We start from the raw sequence: 18,902 nt of genomic DNA, 5'->3' as shown, positions 1-18,902 counted from the left end.
AGTATTAATGATGAAGCGTTCAGAGTAAAAAACAACACAGGGCTTAACCATGCAGGGAGTCAGTTCCAGGGCCCTGCTTGCTCCTGGCTAATGTCCAGTTGAAGGAAAGTAAGATGGATGAAGTATAGGAAAGAAAGATGGATGGAGTAAGAGTCAGGCTCATTAAGCAACGGTAAATCAGAGACTCTTGGGCCTACAGAATATAGCTACAGTAGCAAACTAGATCAAGCTAATGTACGTGACGGGCAGCTTGCAGGACTCTGTGAGACGAAAGGAAATGGACAGTGTTCACATCAGTGGTGATTTGTGTTCAAACTTCAAAGTGTTTCTATAATGTCCAACTTTTAATTTTAGGATGCCGGAAGTCTGAAATGCCAGAATAATTCCCTTTTATTTTTGTTGCCACTGTTCCTCCTGATGCAAATGTAATAATAAAAAATACACTAGAGGAAACCTACAGTAATTCCAACCCTGTGTTGCAGAAAGACAAAAAGTGGTCCTTGAATCCTTGAAATGGCAAAAGTGTTTTTATTCCTTGTTCTGAACTAAATTATCTGGGCCACAGATATTCTTATAAAACATACATTTCCCTTTTTTTTCATCAATGGGCGTTCAATTGGGTTGGTGACTGTAGGCTTATGATTTACATGTTCAAACTGTTTATTGGCCCTTGTATGGAAGAAGTGCATTTGTTATGTTTATCCACGTATTCATTAAATGAAACCTCCCCCGCATATACACTTTACATGATTGACAGATCGATATGTGTGAATAACGGATGATGTACCAGGGACTGTGAGTGTTTTCAGACGACAGAATGTAGAGAATTCAAAGCCAGCATGTGGCAGCAGCTGGAGTGAATTTTCCGGAACAAACACTTGAACTGACATAAACACCATTATCTGTGGGATTATTCTCTGAATCTTACTCAGCCATAAATCCTATTATAGATCACACATCATGTTTGCGTTGAGTGCCACACTAACACAAACCTTCATTTGGTTACAAGTCACACGCAGAGAAGACAGTCGAGTGAATCACAGCCTTATTAATCCCAATAATTCAATCCCAGCTTGTTTATGCTCCCCTAAAGAGGATCAGACTAAAGCGGCTCTATAAAGGGCTCACACACATTTTCATGGACAACATCACAACTTTTCAATTACTTTTCAAGGACAAACAAATGCTACTTTCCCCTAAATGTAAAAAATAAATATTGTATGAGGGTCAGTCCATTCATTATTGCTATATATTTTGTAATTGCCTTACAAGCAGTCAGTCTGGCGCTGGATTTCAAGCATGAGGGGACATGATGCTGATTGTACTATCAGAGTATTCTAAATGCATTTTATATAAATTAATTTCTTGATGTCTGAAAACTATGCAGCAGCTTTAATATGTAGTCTACTGTGCATACTACCTCATCTTTTATGGCTCGCTTGTGATCCATACATTGGTCATTAGTGAGCCATAAAATATTAAATGTACACTTGCCTGCCATTATTAAATCCAAATCAGATTCAAACATAATTTTTGTTAGCTGGCAATCTTACAGCGGGAGTCGTGACGTGGGAGAAAATAAAGAAACCTTTGTGATAATAGACAAATGTTGTCACACATTGAATATATAATAGCTAGAGTATGTTACAGATAGTGCTTTTGCTTATGTTAACCATGGAAGATCTGAGCTGCTTTTTTTTCTACTCAGCCTCCCATCCGCTCTCTACTCTCTGATTGATGATAACGAGGTTGTTGGCTAAAACTAGCTCTTATCGACCAAACAAAATGGCTCCCAGAGTGTGTGTGTGTTCATGCTTATTTGTGTGTTGTTATTCCTAGCTCTAGTTTTCTGTCTCCGACTATCAATCTGTGCATGCCGGTATCAGAGCTTTTACGCTAGAAGGTTGTGTGTGTGTGTGTGTGTGTGTGTGTGTGTGTGTGTGTGTGTGTGTGTGTGTGTGTGTGTGTGTGTGTGTGTGTGTGTGTGTGTGTGTGTGTGTGTGTGTGTGTGTGTGTGTGTGTGTGTGTGTGTGTGTGTGTGTGTGTGTGTGTGTGTGTGTGTGTGTGTGTGTGCGTGTGCGTGTGCAAGCGATGTTACAGCCACAGAAAATATATTTGCTGTTGTTTTCAATTGTGTGAAAGGTTAACATGGAAGAATTCTTAAAATTTCCTCACAATATGTTCAAGATTTTTCTGAAACCTCATAATTGTTTTAGTAGTTTCATGACCTGAAACATGCGCTTTTCTTAATTCCAATATTTTTCCAGTCTTTAAGATGACTTTGGGAACCCACTCTATATTAACAGAAGAACTATTTCACAGTCACCAAGTAGTAAAAACACCAAACAAATCGGGTCAGCTTAATAAAGAAAAAATAGAGACTGTGTGTGTGTGTGTGTGTGCGTGTGTGCGTGTGTCCGTGCATTTAAGCCCATTTGACTATAAATGCCACTATTCGTGGTTCTTTGCCCCTCATCTTTTCCAACGATTATCCCTCTGGTGGAAGATAAAACAGATGACATCCTAATGCAATGACAAATGGCCGATAAAGCTGGCACACAGAAATATATGTGGGAGCTGCATTCACTTTCAGCACGCAGATAGGGGTGTTTTAAGGCTCAAAATGTGCTTCTTTAAATATTTAATGTATGCACCCTGTGATTATGCAGGTATACTTGGCTTCAAACTGTGCATTTCAGCAGAGATGAGAAGCAATTAGGAGCTATCAGCGGCTGAGAGAGGGATGAAAAGGAGGCGCATCAAGAGATACAGAAACAGGGGAGGGTTTTTCTAGAAGGAGGGAGGCAGTCACCCAGTGAGGCCTGTGCTGTTTGGCCCGTTGAGGCTGTAAACAGGCAGGGATCCCTGGAGTGTTGCGTCTGAGCAGCTCGACTGATTGGTAAAACTGTCTATCACACAGGCTGTTGCTCTCTGTCAATGGTAAACAGACAAGGAGCACAGACGTCTGCCCTGCTGTGAATTCTCTTCTAAACACAAACAACAACTTCACTTCATGTCTTCCGCAGGGAGACCTGGTCTACCTGCGACTGGTTCCTTCCCAGACAGAGTCACTCAGAATTTCATTACGAAGTGTTTAAGATCATTACTCAGAGGAACATTTTACTTTTTTGTGATATACAGTGTTGGTGAAGTTGGTACACCATACTAAATGTGATATTCAAATACGTTCCAAGCCACATATAAGGACCCAACACTGCATAGACACACGGATAAAAGTGAATTATGTCACACTAGATGGCGCTGGTGTCACTTTCAATTACCTATGTTGAATTTTCTCTATTTGAATACACTTTCAAGATGTTTTCCCTCTCAAATTCATAAACATTTAATCATTGTAAGGATCCATACTGTTTGAAGTCTTTAAGAATGAAAAGTTCTTCAGTTCTAACATTTAAAAAATAAGCAATGTGTTTCAATATTCATTAGTGGAAAATGCTAATCTTGTGCTTTATTTACTGCAATGTTTTATGGTACCAACTGGCCCAGTTTCCTCTTAACTGGATTCTTATTACTTTCTGTATTTTATGTGGCAACCAATATATTACTGTTGCTAGATGGATGGCAAATGGTAGCAGCAGGGATCAGGACTTTAAGTTATGAAACCTAACCGGCATCGTCTTTCGCAATAAATCTGCCTGCCTCCGGGTAGAACTGACGGCAGGATGGAGCCTGAAGGAGCAGAGGTGTTTAATACTGCCTGCTAATTCTTAGCCTTAAAGTCTTTGTATCGTATTAGCTGCAGGATTAAAGGAAGCTAATTTAAAAGTATTCTAAGTGGTTAAGAGTGGGTGTCCCGCGGATGCCCCCTGAGACACTTCTAGCATTATTTGCTTTGTCTATGCCTTTTTTGTTCTGGTTTCAGCACCATGGATAGCCACCAAATGCTTTGTAAAAGGGTTCTTTTTTCCAACATTTTTTCAGAAACATAACAACCTTCAGAGCCTTGCATGGCAATCAGTCAAATCCTGATGAAGTACATTCAGAATATATCATCACATGCCACAAGGCGCCAAACCAATGCTGCACGTTACTTGATGTGTATAGCTATGTAAGCTTTATAAAAAAACTGAAAGATAACAATGTCCTTGTCACAGACATGTTAGCAAAAGAGTTGACTATTTACATTTGAAGACAATTTAAGCAACATTAGATGTTTCCGGCCACTTATGGCATAAACCCAAAACCGAAAATCACTCTCCTTTTAGTCAAGTTATGCATAATATGTAACATAAATGACTATGTAGCCTACGTAAATTAAGTATGTTATGTGAGTTAAAATAAGTCCATGTTGGCCCATTGGTTTCACGCAGTACATGAGCATTGTCTTCTTGGACTAAAGTCCTGTACATTTTTCAGACTTTTTGTTTGGTTTTAACAAAAGTACATGGATGCAATAGGCTCCTTGCACAGGCAACCTTCATGGACATCTTTGAGATAGACGCATCTGTAGTACAATAATCCAAACCCTAGTGTCACTTGGCCTCAACCTCATGTGACATCAAGGTGCGAAGGACCCTCCACTCAGCAGAAGCGATCAGACCTCTTATGTGCCTCTCAGAGCTCATTCATTCTGGGAGGTTAGTTCTGCAGCTAATGCATTGATTTATTTATCATTAAGAGTACTCCCTCTGATTTACCAACTGTAGTCACACTGAGCAAGTGTCATTCGCAGACATATATACTAAATGCATGAGCACACTCACTGACAGGATGGCTCTCACGCACGAACGCATTAAGATTGGAGGTGAAATACCTTGAGCCTCAAGCGCTTGAAATGGGAGAGGCTAAGTCACAGACATATATTTGAGCTTTATCAAACAAGGATAATACCTTTGCAGGCTTAAACATTTCAAATTTCAGGCTCAAGCACTTTCAAGTTGACCTTTTTGTAAGTCTTATGCCTTTTGCTCTGCATTGAAGTGGTTTCCTGAAATAACCCTTGGGTACATTTTTAAACGATATACTATTCTTTCTACTTTAAATCTCAATGAGATGCTATGGTAGCAGTAGGCAAGCAATGTTTATCTGTGAGTAGACCTCAATATCTCAAACAGCTGTCTGAAAGATTGTCAGGTAGCAAGTCATTCTCTGTATTAGAAGGAGAGACTGCTTTTTTCCTTCTCTAGTGGCGTTCCCCAGGGATATATCCTGGATCCTCTACTCTTTTGTATCCATACACTCATTTTGAGGCATATTGTCCACAGATGTATTATTTATTTTAACTGCTCTGCAAATGAAACTCAGCTGTACGTCTTGCTGGAAGAATTAAGCATTTTATCTTTGTCTGTCTTATATGATACAATTATGCATATTTCACAATGGCTTTCTATTTAAAACAAGATAACAATTTGGAGGAGTTCACTCGCAATGTAGAAAATAACCAATACAATTTAGATTAACACAGATTAATAAAAACAGAAGAAAAAGATATACATGTATATTCTTTTAGATGTGTCCCACAGCACGAACCTTCATTTCAGCAGGTTTGTAGAAACGGCGTTCCTTGTCTTCGTTAGCGGTGCGGTAGCCATCCCGGAGGAAACGTTTGAAGCCGTACTTGCCGCGCAGCTTGCGGACGATCTTGTCCAGTGTCTGGCTGTAGAGGGCGTCATCATCTACTGCAAAGGCAGGATAGCTGATGGTTGGAAGCAAGGCTGCGTCTGTGTTCTACCGGGGAAAACACAATAGTCACTTAAACAGGTTATCACCAAAACCGTCAATGTTGGTAAGTCGGTCTGTGTCTTGAGCGTTTTGCAGCATTGACTTCCATAGATACCCTGACACCTTTGTTCCTCAATATAGTGATTTCACAATATAGTGATAACCTTAATGCTTTAACGTGGCGGCCATATTTTAACCACATCCCCCTTTGCATTGCGCCCAATTTATTGACGCCTCACAAACACACATCACGTTCACTAACTTAGTCAACACTGAAACCTCAGTTTCTGAAAACCTAAATCTGGTAGATGATGAAACAAAACAAGCACATTTATCTAGGAGACAAAAAATGCCAAAACACACAGAATAGTTCCTTTTGAAATATACCCGCGTACAGGTGGACTTGGCCTTAAGTTATATTCCTAGGGTTATTAGTATCCATTAACTGATTGATGAATTAGAATTAAACCCTAAGGTAAAACATGGGTGAAAACTATTGGTTGATAATTACCTTTAGCACAAATCTGTGTGTTCTAAAGTGCCACAGACGAAGGTGTAGATGCCTTTGAAAACTACTTTTTCAGTGTTGTATCATATCAAATTTAGAAAATCTACACGACTGAAAACATTTGAAGTCATCATCTTGAAAACTGCAATGGATTGGTTTTCTTTATTTTTTCTGATATATTGTAGACTTAACAATTAATCCTTTAATCTAGAAAGACCAGTTTTATAGGTAGTTTACATATTTTGCAGTTGCAATCCTAGTATAAACTGGAACAATCACAAAGAATGAATATCAATAAGAATGGAATATTTAGACTTTGCATTTAATCTAATATTTCATTTTATGTTTGGTTTAATCCATTAATCAGTGAAAATGAAAGCTATTAGGCCCCAGCCGCACTGAAAACAGCTATGAATATTAAAGTTTTCCAATAGACGGCAGAGCTTCCTAAAGTTAAATACTTGCTTTCCATATTCTGCTTGGACTGTCTTCAAATTGAATAACTGCAGACATGATAACTTAAGCTATGAAAAAGTTTGTCTGACAACTAAAGGACTAGATTTTGTTAGTCGATTATTAAATGCAGATGTTGTGTTTTCTATTGCAACCTTTTTTACTTTCCACACAACTGCTCCGTTTCTTCCAATCAGTTCTTATTCTTCGACTTCTTCCCTCCAGCCTACAACTCCAATTTGCATGCTGACTTCCTCTGCAGCTGCGGCTGAAATAAGATATCAGCCGGCAGAACACATTCAGTACAGATATTGAATGTGTCTTGAATTGTGTATTGAATTCCAATCTTTAGCTGCAGTGTAAGAGATACTGATATTTTATTGATAATTTGCTTGGCTTGACATTATCCCTGTTGGTCTCTCGCTCCTGACTGCACGCCATCCCTCTGGTCCCTTAATGCTAATCTCGCACAACTATTATGCCACTCTCGCCGTTTAATTACACTAATTTTCTTCTAAAGCTGACTCTGGCTATTCTGCCTGACACACTATAAACCGAGAGAGAGATGTGATCATTTAAGTGTCTGCAAGCGTTGGAGTGGAGAAAAGGGAATGGTTTTGCTACTGCTTTCTCCTCTACCTACCACTTATTTCACTCCTTTTACCCTCCCTCTAGCTCTGCAGCAACCTGTCTCTTTCCACATCTCCTGTCAAGGCTACAACACATGTATAGGCAGTGTAGTGTCGGCACCTTGGGGGAAATTTTGATTTGGAATATTGACGTGAATGGGTAGTTTGTTCGATGTGTATAATTAACCTTTTCTGATATATGCATATGCGTGTCAGGCATCTATTTCTGTCTTTGATTCGTGGATTCTTTGTACACAGCTGCTTCACGGAGACTCAAAAAAGGTAAGTGAAGAAGCAGGGTGCATCAACGTATGCAAATCTGGACATCTAAAGATAAAGTCACTAGTTCTGATTACAAATTAGAATTTACATCCAATCAAACTTTATTTAAATTGCACTTTTCGTACAGAAAATATTATAGAATAAGAATAAAATAAAATAAGTCCAGTTTAATAATGGCCAAATGAAAAAGGTCCGTCTTGAGCTGGCTCTTCAAAGTATAAACAAGAATTTTGTATTTCCTCCAGTTATGATTAAAAGGCCATTACCATAAGACCTGAGGGTTCTAGAGGGTTCCTAAGTGAAAAGCAAATCTTATAAATAGCTAGGACAACGACCATTAAGACCATAAACATCCTTTTGATGTTATCTTGTGCTTTATCTGCATGTTTTTCAGTTGTTTGTATAGGGGTTTCAGTGGTTGCATAAGAAAGATGGATGGACTCACATGCGAGCGGGACTCTCGGGGCAGGAGGGAACACAGTGTCTGCCTGTTCCTGTTGTGGGCGTCCAGATCCACAAATATCACCGACCACGAACAGCCCTGCAAAACACATCAGCAGAAAGCTTGAACTATTCCCCTGTTACAGGTGCACAACAAAAGCACACAATATTATGTTAGGTACAGTACTGTATGTAAGCACACACACAAATGAACCTCGAAAAAGTCCTATAACTTTAAAATATTTGACAGCTGTATTGGCTAAAGCCCCCTCCATCACACCTCCGCACCTTAAAAACACACTCTTTTGCTGTATGGATATTTTTGGGTTGAACATGTTTTTCAAGTACAGTGTAGGAGTGCTTGTAAAACAGCGAATCGAGAGTCATGTTATCGCTTCAAAATGTACAAAAAACGAAGTGCTGCTACTACAATGGGGTCTGTCCGCAGTGCACTTTAACAGCTCTGAGAGAGCGGAGGCACCAGGTTTTGCTTTTACTTACTAAAGGAAGTGATCAAGCTTCTAAAAAGCTGGTCCAGTCCACTTCATCCATCCATCAGCAGCGCTTGCATAAAACCAACTCAGTCACTCCTGCTACCTGCTAAGTAGTTTCCAATGTAAGTCAAATGCATTATGTATGATTAGTGCCAGAGTCCACTTTTTCCCTACAAAAAACACACATCCAGCCAAGGCTTTTAGTCAAATCAGCAAGCTTTCACGCCGCAATTTGCATAGTGCAGTGGATTGCCGGCCGTCAATGTGCTGTACTGCAGGCAGCTGTGTGACACGTCAGGGAAATGGCTCTCTGGGAGAATATGCCGGTGTTATAGCAGCAGTGTATGAAAAGACATTCACCTTGGATGTTTCCTTCAGTAAGCTGACATGTTCTTTACCATAACGTACAAACATCTATGTGTATGTAAAATACGTCAGTAGTTTTAACTCGAAAAGAAAATAGAAGCATGCTTTTTGCATATAAAAGAAAAACCCGAGACACAAAGGTTTATAAAATATGAGCCTATACCCTATGGTTATAATCAAAACGTGAAGGAAAAACAATGTATAATGAATAAAAAACAGATGTAAATTGAATTGAAAGGAGTTGATCGTCCAGAAAATATCCATTAATATAAAACCCTGTTTCAATCAGTATAACCGTGCTTTAATAACTACTGCAACAAATGTTTCTATTTTTATAAAATGTTTTGCATTTTTTCATTTGATTGAAAATTCAGTTTTGTTAAAAAAACAAAAATATCTTTAATTTATCATTAATATAGCATTAATACAAATCTTATTGATTTGATTTGGAATGCTTAGCAAAAAACATTGGTCTTTTAAGATTTGCAATGATTTTGTTAAGTAAGCTTTTTAAATAGAGTAACGTCTGAAATGATTCTGTAGACAGCACTGCATTCTCGGTATTACTTTGAATGCGTTACAAATTACAAATTACAAAAACCAAATGTGCTCTAGAAATGGTTAAATAATATAATTGAATGCCAAAAATGGTCACGGAGAGATTTGAAAATGATGACTAACATCCTTTATAAATTATGCCCAAACAACTGCCAATATAAAAAAAAAAAAATTATATTTTGAAGAATGCATTTTTCTTTTTTTGTCCCTTTTGCCACCTCAATTACCCTTTCCAACTACTCTGAGCAGGTAGCGCCGTCCCTCTGTAATGAAAGTGCGGCTGTATAATACGAGTTAATTACGGGCCACCATAATCTATGCCATAAAGCCCTCAATGTCACTGCCATTATTATGGGTTGCTAATAAATGTTGACAGGATGTAGATTATATAATACCTCTTTCAAAGACCATAATCAGCTTGACATCGCTTTCTGTGCATTGATGTGCACAAATTAAAATTGATAGATTTATGTTAGCATAGGGAAGACTGTTCGGAACTCACAGGAAAAAAAGGATTGAGTGTGTCCGCTCCAGTACATCCCTCTGGATGCTCTACACTGGGTGTGAATTAGATGACAACCGGAGACAGAAAGTGGAACCTGTGAGGGTTTGTCTGGCTGTTTGTTCACAGCTCTGTGAATCGAATCGCTGGCTTTGAAAGGGAAAGACTTCCACTTATCGGGATACATTTATCCACGTTTTTTACGGAAGAGCTGCGATCCTAACAAAACATCATTTTTAGGTTTCCCAACCACATTGTCTCTGACCCCAACCGAGTCCTGAACAGGGGATATGAAATGTTACCATCAACTCGGAGATACAGGGTCCAACGGTTAAGTAAAGTTAGGCTGAAGAAATCACTTTCCTGTAGTGTGTTATATAGCTTTGTGTGCATGTAAATGGTCTACAAAGGCTACAATCCCAAAGTTCTTCTCTCCCACACACTCTACCCCTTGCCTGGAAAGCCTCTATTGGACTCCTTTGTTTACTTTCCTTACATAGTGAAATCACATGTAAACATGTCACCGTAGAGACACAAAATACAAATATGGACCTGAAATGTAAAGGGTCTTGAAAATATTGTCTTCAGTGATTGGAATCGTATTTTAAATGTCTGTTTCCTTGTATCTTGTCTTAATATTTTTCCTTGTCAATGTTTCAAAGGAACTGCTTTGATGGGTAAGGGTAAGGGATCATGAAGAATTAAACTTCACCAAACTGAGTGCAGTCCGTCCATTCATGCAGCACAAAGGCTAAATTGGACACACACCCACAAGAGTCCGCAGCCGGGGTGTTAAATGCGATAACAGAGTTTTTAACGTGTTGTATGTTCCGGTTAAAGGGGTTGTGGGAGTTACACTTGTGAGGATGAGAGTCAGCTGGGAAATCAAGATTGATAGAGATCATTAACAGGCGACGGGCTGGCTTGTAGCACTTCCATTCCCACAGGAGGACAGGAGACTGGCCCCACACAGCATGGGTCATAAAGCAGCTACCTCTATAAATTGATTCTTTCAACAAGCAGAGCTTGATGACAAAATCCATTTGCAGGCACAGTTAAACCCTCATTTTGCAGTGGATCAGGAGAGAAACACAAACAGAGACTTTATTATACACTCTACTGACAGCCCTTTATGTTGATCAGATAAATACTCAAATGCAGTGTAAGGCCAGAGAGGCTGGATAAAAGAAAAGATCATAGGAAAGCAGGATTGCTACAGTATGTGCACTGCTTCATTTTCCAATCCATTAGCAGACGTAATGGATGTCCCTGTTTTTTCTTTCTACCACACAAGCAGGAAAACAAGATATCTACTTGTGGACATTCTGAGGGAGATTCGGAGAAAGACCGGGGACAAACATGAACTGTGGCCATTGATCAAAGTCTGCTGAGCCCAACACAAACATTCTAAATGAATCTCCGGATGGTCAAGCAGCCACTTGAGGAAATAGCCTAGCATTGATGACAACAGCACTAATTATGCTGATGATGTGTACTTGGTAAATCAGCAGTGGGTTCTTTATGAATTCAGCTGCTGACTCAGGTTGCAAGCATCAATCATATCCATCTGATGGATGGAGCTATACTGGGCCTCTGTGGATTAGAATCAGAAAACGGATGTACATCTATAATGTGATCTTCTGCCATGTGACACGATGAGACAGACTCAAGTACATGCATCTCTTGGGACTTGTATGAGGAGTTTGTGAATTATTCAAATACCTGGTTTCCGAACAGGTTGAACCCATTGATGGCCTCCAGAGCAGCTTTAGCCAGGCCCACAGAGCTGTGAAGAAAAATAAACATTAAGGATTACATTAGACATTTTTCAAATAACCACCAATTTTTCTACATTTGTACAAAGTATATTACATCACGTTTCAATTAGCTTACGCTTTATCGTCAATTTCATGCATTTAACCATTAGGATACTTTTGCAGTTCCGGCAAGTACAGTGAAGTTACAGTAGCTTCAAATAAGCAAAACTACTTTAAGTGCTACATTTACCTTTAGATCTTAATGGCCAAAAACTATGCATGACGAGTGAAAAATATGGGATTTTAGAGCAGGTTTCATATTTATTTTTTTAAGATAAAAAAATTCCTTTTCACTCCAACTGTGATCTCATCCACTCTAACTCTAAGCCTTCCAAAACACATTAATACAAATATTAAGAAAGGGAAGACATTTCACTGATATCGATACACTGATGCAAATGTAAAAATATATATGTTGATGTCATCATGGTGAGTCCTTGCAAAGACGTGAATGACGCAAATTAAGTCAGGCAAAATATGAAATGCAGAGACTCTCCTTACATTGCTGAATCAGAAATGTAAGAAAACATTATTGAAGCCGTCTGTTGGCACCTGCAAATAATCTTATACTGTATGCTGCTGAGTTCATATCATTTTGAAATTACAAAGTATGTAGATATCTATAGTTATCTATGTGTATTGACAATAACCTTCTTCTTCTTACTTAGAAGACGTAATTTTGAGAGTTGATTGAGCAGCTACAAAGTTAGCATAGCCCTGATCGATCCAAAATTATTCAGGAAACAAACATTTTAACCTCTTAAGCCCTGAGCCTGTTTTTCAGGTCTCAGGCTCGAAAATGACATTCCCAGAACAAATGACCATATCTTCCCTTCTAAAAGGGTTAAATTAATAATCTTTATTCTCAAAGTAATGATAAACCTGTGAGTTGGATGTAGAAAAGTCAGAATCAATATAGATGTGTTTTATTTTAAAGAAAATTCAGATTTTACATAGTAAAAAACTGTAAATTATAGTGTCCGTTCTTTTTTACTTATAGTGAAAACTACCCTTGGATGATGGGTTAGTAGACTAAAAGCTTTAGGAATCCAAAGTACAACATATAATAAGTACCCTGTACCTTTTTAGAGAGATTTAGCCAAAAAAACCCCACTTCTGGGGTCATTTGGGTGGATTTGACCTATCTCTGGCCCCCCTTGCTCGATTTTGATGAATGAAATCTCTTTATAACCGCTAGAGCCAATGGAATCGAGGGAAAGTTATATACACACCAAAACGTTAACAAATAAGGAGTGAGAGTGACGCGTTACCAAAACCGGAAGCTGCATACACTCTGGTGGCTACCATTAGCAGCTAACTTTTCCGCTCCGATTTTTACATAAAAAATGAAATTATGGATTATAAATAATTTTTTCAAAGGCACAGGTACATTATCAACCTATGGATCAACAGTTGTAGCATTTATCTTTTTCGTTTTAATGCCATTGAACACGTCTTTTGACCTAATTGACAGCTACGGTGAGACGATCTGCCGTAAAAGCTCCGTAAAGGTACGTGTTGTGATGTCTGTGTTTGCTTCCCCTGTCGCAAGTTCGGATCGCTCAGTGATGATACTATACCTAAATAATCAGTGGAGTCTCAGCTTTAATAGGCTATATTGTATGTGCAGCTACGATAAGTAATAAGGGTATCTTTATCTTGAATTGTGTGCCGCAGTGCATTATAATGTTTTCGCTCAGGGGTCATTTAGACGCTTCTTATGAGACTTGTGTTTTGTTTTGGTAAAAATGGTTCATATCTTCAGTTAGCTGACATTCTTCCCGTTAATCTGGTGCTACACATTAATAGTTTCATAAATGTTAAGAAGCCCTGAGACATTATCTCGAAGAAAAAAAACGGTGGGAGGGGTCCAATGGGGGGACCGCCGTGCTTAAGAGGTTAAATGTGGTGTATGCTTCAGACCAGGGGTCACCAACCTTTTTTAGGATGAGAGCTACTTTCAAAAAATAAAAACAAGTCGGGGGCTACTTTTACTCCTCTTTTTCTTTTTTTTTTGCAGTGTATATATTTAGCACATTTTAACATTATTATATGCTGACCTTTAATCTTTGTGTGCTGTTTGGGTCTGTGGGACCCGTTTTCAGTGTTTACTAAAAGAACATGTATGCAATTAAATTATTTTAACCTGCTTTATTTGGGGGTGGACTTGGGGGTGGACCTCACATCCTCTAGGGGGGTCCGGGGCCATGCTCCCCCGGGAAGATTTTTGTTTTAATGTTGAAATGAAATGCATCAATCTGGAGCACTTTGAGCACAACATGAATGTATGGATACAGCTCTCAACACTCAGATGAAAGGGAGCTGTATACTTTTCAATAATCCAAACATCTTTAGAATATGATCACAACCAATAACAAATCATTTAAACTTGTTTATTCTTCTCTTATGTTACCTATAGCATTATTTCTTTTTATTTATGCTTATTTTGCTAATCACTCCCCTTTTAAACTGTTTTTTTTTTTTTTTTACTGTCCTATACACATTGGAATGATTTCTTGCTTTATTAAATAGATAAAGGTGTGCTCTCCCTAGCTCTCTCGCTCGCTCGCTCGCTCTCTCTCCCTCTCTCCCTCCCTCCCTCCCTCCCTAGCTCTCGCTCGCTCTCTCTCTCTCTGTCTCACAGAGGCTGTGCTCCTCCGTGGCGATGACGGCTTGCGTTAAAAAATAATAATAAACATATTTGTAAAGTGGGGGGACACAAACAGGATTTCGAAAAGTGGGGGGACACAAACAGGATTTCGAAAAGTGGGGGGACATGTCCCCAGTGGAAATTACGCCATGCGTGTGTGTGCGTCAAGTGCAATAAATATATATGCAAGTTGCAACACACACACAGAGTAAAACTCTGCCCCTCATGTGCTGTATAGCCTGGCACGACTAGGCTGTTCAATGGGGCTGATGTGTTGTGTAGATTCTGCCAGAAGGAAAATCACGGTCACACTCCTTATGAAGCGGTGAGCTGCCGCTCCACATTGCTTTTCTTCCCGACTGCAACGCTGGTCCCGCAAATCAAGCAAGAACATGATTGGTCGATATTCATTGTGGGGGTGGGGGGGGTGTTAGATAGATATAGAGTTGTAGTAAGTAGATAGAGTTCGCTATGGTTGAGGTTTCGTTTATGCATAGGGTAGATTCTTTTAATTACATTTATTTTTTTGTTTTGTGTATTTTTTACATTTTGGATTTGCTTGGTGAGCTATTTTTAGAACATGCCCCGCGGGCGACTAAGTGCCCGCGGGCACCGTGTTAGCTACCCCTGCTTCAGACGGATTCAAAAATGCACGCGTTTATTTATTTTTTACCAATTGGCCATATGGTGTTTTTATTCTAGAATATTATTGATGATTGTATTGCAATTAAATCACAGCAATATCAATTGGTTTCATTTCGCTGTAGTAAAGATTGATTCAGCCATAGGAAAAAACACAAATAATCCCGCTGTCAAACTCGTGCGGATAACACGTGGCAGAACTTTGCTCGTGTTTGGGGTGAACAAAGCATGTGAGGGACAACAATTGTGGTTCTTAGATGGAAACCATAAGTGTCTTTCAATTGTCAGAAGCCCCTCCCCCCCATTTAGAATCACACTGAAATCACAAGCGTTTCTGTCAGGATTCAGTGGAGCTGAAAGGTCCTAAGATTGTGGTCTACTGTAGATAATGGATCTCTTTTATAAAAACCTTGTAGTGAATTTCACACTTGCTGGCTACTATGATTGCAATGCAGACTAAATGTAAATCCATTTCTCTGTCATTTTGTTTCCCTTTCTTCCTCGCCAAGATTTCCCTAGAAAATACAAAGAGGCGGAAAAATTGAAGGGAACTTGGCGGTAGCTGTGCTGACATATCAAAACGCATTTAATGCCATTAGTGAAAGCTGAATTGATGCTTAAAATAAGTTGGATGGCTGTTGCAGAGTGTAGGAGAGCTCTGCACGAGTAGTTATGTGGAAAATATTACACCAAAAAACGGCCAGTACTGGTCTGCATGGGTGTCAACTTCTCACACAGAGATAGAAGAGATGTAATGATTGCTGGGGAAACAGGAAAAGGTGGTATCAGGAAACAGCATTGTGATGCAACTGTTTCAGTTGACAGTTGGAGGTAAAGAATCGGATGATGAAAATGTAGCTGTAGACTGGGAGTCTATGAGCTCACAATGTAGAGTTACCAACAATACTCCTAACTCCTACAGTAAATGTGCTTGCATGCAGTGGCTCATATGGCAATTGAGGCCATACTGGGTAAATAACTTCAAATGCTTCCATTTGTGTCCAATTTCCCATCGATAGCTGTTTGATCCATTGTTATTATTAAAATAACGACGAGAGTAGATTTACAGTCTTAGAACTAGATTCTGACACAGGTCCTTTCAAGACATTTCTCATGGATTAATCCTTGAAACTGTGCTGTGGATATCGAAACTCCAATATGCCAACCAATGAAGGGCAACTGTGGCTGTGAGATACTGCGGTCCTCTTTCGATTGGAAGGTTGTAAGTTTGAAAACATGTCGATGTATCCTTGAGCAAGACACTTAACCCCTTATCTCTCCCGATGGCACGGTCAACGGTGTGTGAGTGTGTGTTAATGTTAGCTTCCCTGGGCAGGTGGCACATTGCTCTGTATGAATGGGTGAAGGATGACTTGTAACATTTAAAAACGCTTTGAGCGGTCCTAAAGATGGATAAATTGCTATATAAATACAGTTCATTTACCATTTACTGTTTACCAAAATGTCATAATTTCCATTACTTTATCCTATTAGACATTTGTGGAAAGCATCATAATTAGCATATGAATGATCACCTTCGGTCATTGCTATTTTTAGTGTGGAGGCCAAAAAACAACTGAACCAATTAACCTGTAACTTTGTGTAGGATAGTACAGTCCGAAAAGTTTTTGATTTTATGTGCATGCTAGATAATGATGACATGTTCATGGACTAATGAGCAAAGTTTTAATTTGTTCTGGTAAAATGATGATTGACTCCAGTTTAGCCATTTGACTGGGTGTGATGATAAACATAAGGCCTTTCTCTGCCAATTGGCACCGTGGTACTTGAAATGACTCGATTTGTTTCATTTTTTTTTGTTCAGATCTTGTCGAACACTTTGGAGTCTGCATACAGCATGGTTATCGGTATGACGCAATCACATGTATGAGTTGGCTCACTAATTGTGAAAACTCAAAGCATGACCTGGATGGCAGGCTTATTCACAAAATCAAATGTGTAATCTTCTCTTCAGATATCTTGGCAAGCTGCTGCCAATAGCCTTGGATCGTTGGAGGAAGAAAAACAAATGCTTCACAGAGATAAGCAAAGGCAGACATTAAGGATCCTTATCGAGGCACTGAGGGAGGAGAAGGATGCTGGTTCGACCTTGGATGATAAAACAGTTAGAAGCATGTGACAAAAACTCTCTGAGTTCCCGTAGCGTGGCGTGGGGTACAAATTTGAGGAAGCCAATAATCTATGTCCTTTTTTGTGGGGGGGGGGGGGAGATGGGGGTCAATGTAATGACGTAACAAGATGAGTTATTACAGCGCCCGGTATCATTTTACACAAATTTGTATCACCGTGGTACTTGAAATGACTCGATTTGTTTCATTTTTTTTTGTTCAGATCTTGTCGAACACTTTGGAGTCTGCATACAGCATGGTTATCGGTATGACGTAATCACATGTATGAGTTAGCTCACTAACTGTGAAAACTCAAAGCATGACCTGGATGGCAGGCTTATTCACAAAATCAAATGTGTAATCTTCTCTTCAGATAGCTTGGCAAGCTGCTGCCAATTCAGGACTTGCACACGCTTGTATAACCCACAGGTCCGCACGCATTAATTGATGCAGCCAACCCCCCACCCAAATGCATAACCAGCCGCTTAATGCGCAGTGCAGATTCGGTAATGAATACAAAATAAGCATTCATTCACAAACTAAATCAGGAGACCTTTGAAGTTTTACGTTCACATCACAGTATCAGTAGGCAGGGCCGCCTTAATGCACGGGCTGACCTGGGCTGAAGCCCAGGGGCCTACAGAGATCGGGGGCCTATCATGAGCCCAAAAAAAAATTCAAATTTTTATTTTTTTTATTTCGGGAGTTTTAAAAAAAAAGTTAAATAAACAAAGTCTTGGCTTTCAGAATATGAAACTTTTATTTCCAAAATCACACGATAAATACATTTTTGAAGCTTGTAAAGGGAAGAAGACAGCTCTCCCTCGCCACTCTGCTGTTCCACAGCGCCACTTCCCCTCCCTCCGCTGACATTATGAATGTAAGGCGTATAGTAATCATAGATAACACGGCAGCGTACGTTACAGTTTGTTTTCATCTGATTTCAAATAAACAAAGTCTTGGCTTTCAGAATATTAAACTTGTTTCGGCAAAGTCAGATGATAAATACAACTTTGAAGCTTGTAACGGCATAATTACAAGCGGAGAACGGAGTAACTTGACGTCACAGCAGGCATAACAACAGCCGGTGTTTCTCGTGAGTGTTTTCCCCGGGAAACAAACACAATACACACAAACACATACACGTGTACACACACACACACACTCGTGAGCTTCCCCCAGACCAGTAATCCAAACGAAAATATCTTCCCTCCATACTATTTTGATAATTTGCTCCGCTAATAAATCAGATCGATGGATTCCAGAGATTTTTCTCAAAAATGATGACTCCGTAACAGTCAGTGGGCACCACTTAACAGCCAATCAGACTGAGAATATGTTTACCATGTGACTTATTCCAATAGCGAGTGATTGAGTGAGAGAGTGGCGCTCGGAAAAGGAAATTGTTGAGGGAAAAGGAGTTTCGAGACAAGCAGCTATTACAAAAAATGCCGAAGCTTACAGGTTATTTTAAACCTGTAGGCCAGGATGAGGAGGAAGGACAGATTAGTTCTGTACCGAGCGGCAGCGGTGCCGGCAGCGGTGCCGGCCGTGGGGCCTCGGAGCCAAGTAGGCCGTCTGGTTCTGATAGCGATGGAGTAGCGGGAGAGGAAAAACAGACAGGAGGGACATTATCTGTTGGAGGAGATGGAGAGGACGACGAGGACTTGCTACGTGGAGGGGAGCCAACGGCAACCGGACAAATACATGAGGGAGGCCCGATACGTCACTCATCTGGAGTATAGAGGA

The 18,902-nt window shown here is 39.6% G+C and overlaps 1 protein-coding gene across 4 annotated transcripts in view; it reads right to left on the bottom strand.

The window, feature by feature from the left end:
* phkb (phosphorylase kinase, beta) overlaps window positions 1–18,902 on the bottom strand; it is a 155,487-nt gene that overhangs the window by 82,423 nt on the left and 54,162 nt on the right. For all 4 annotated transcript variants that reach the window (XM_034132728.1, XM_034132730.1, XM_034132727.1 and 1 more), the window contains 3 exons: window positions 11,638–11,701; window positions 8,000–8,095; window positions 5,491–5,688 (listed from right to left, as the gene is read on the bottom strand). In XM_034132728.1, the coding sequence (XP_033988619.1) occupies window positions 5,491–5,688; window positions 8,000–8,095; window positions 11,638–11,701 (358 nt within the window). The remainder of the gene's footprint in view (window positions 1–5,490; window positions 5,689–7,999; window positions 8,096–11,637; window positions 11,702–18,902) is intronic.

Source organism: Trematomus bernacchii, unplaced genomic scaffold, assembly GCF_902827165.1.
Source record: "Trematomus bernacchii unplaced genomic scaffold, fTreBer1.1, whole genome shotgun sequence".
Classification (NCBI taxonomy): domain Eukaryota; kingdom Metazoa; phylum Chordata; class Actinopteri; order Perciformes; family Nototheniidae; genus Trematomus; species Trematomus bernacchii.
This window is presented reverse-complemented; position numbering and strand designations above follow the sequence as displayed.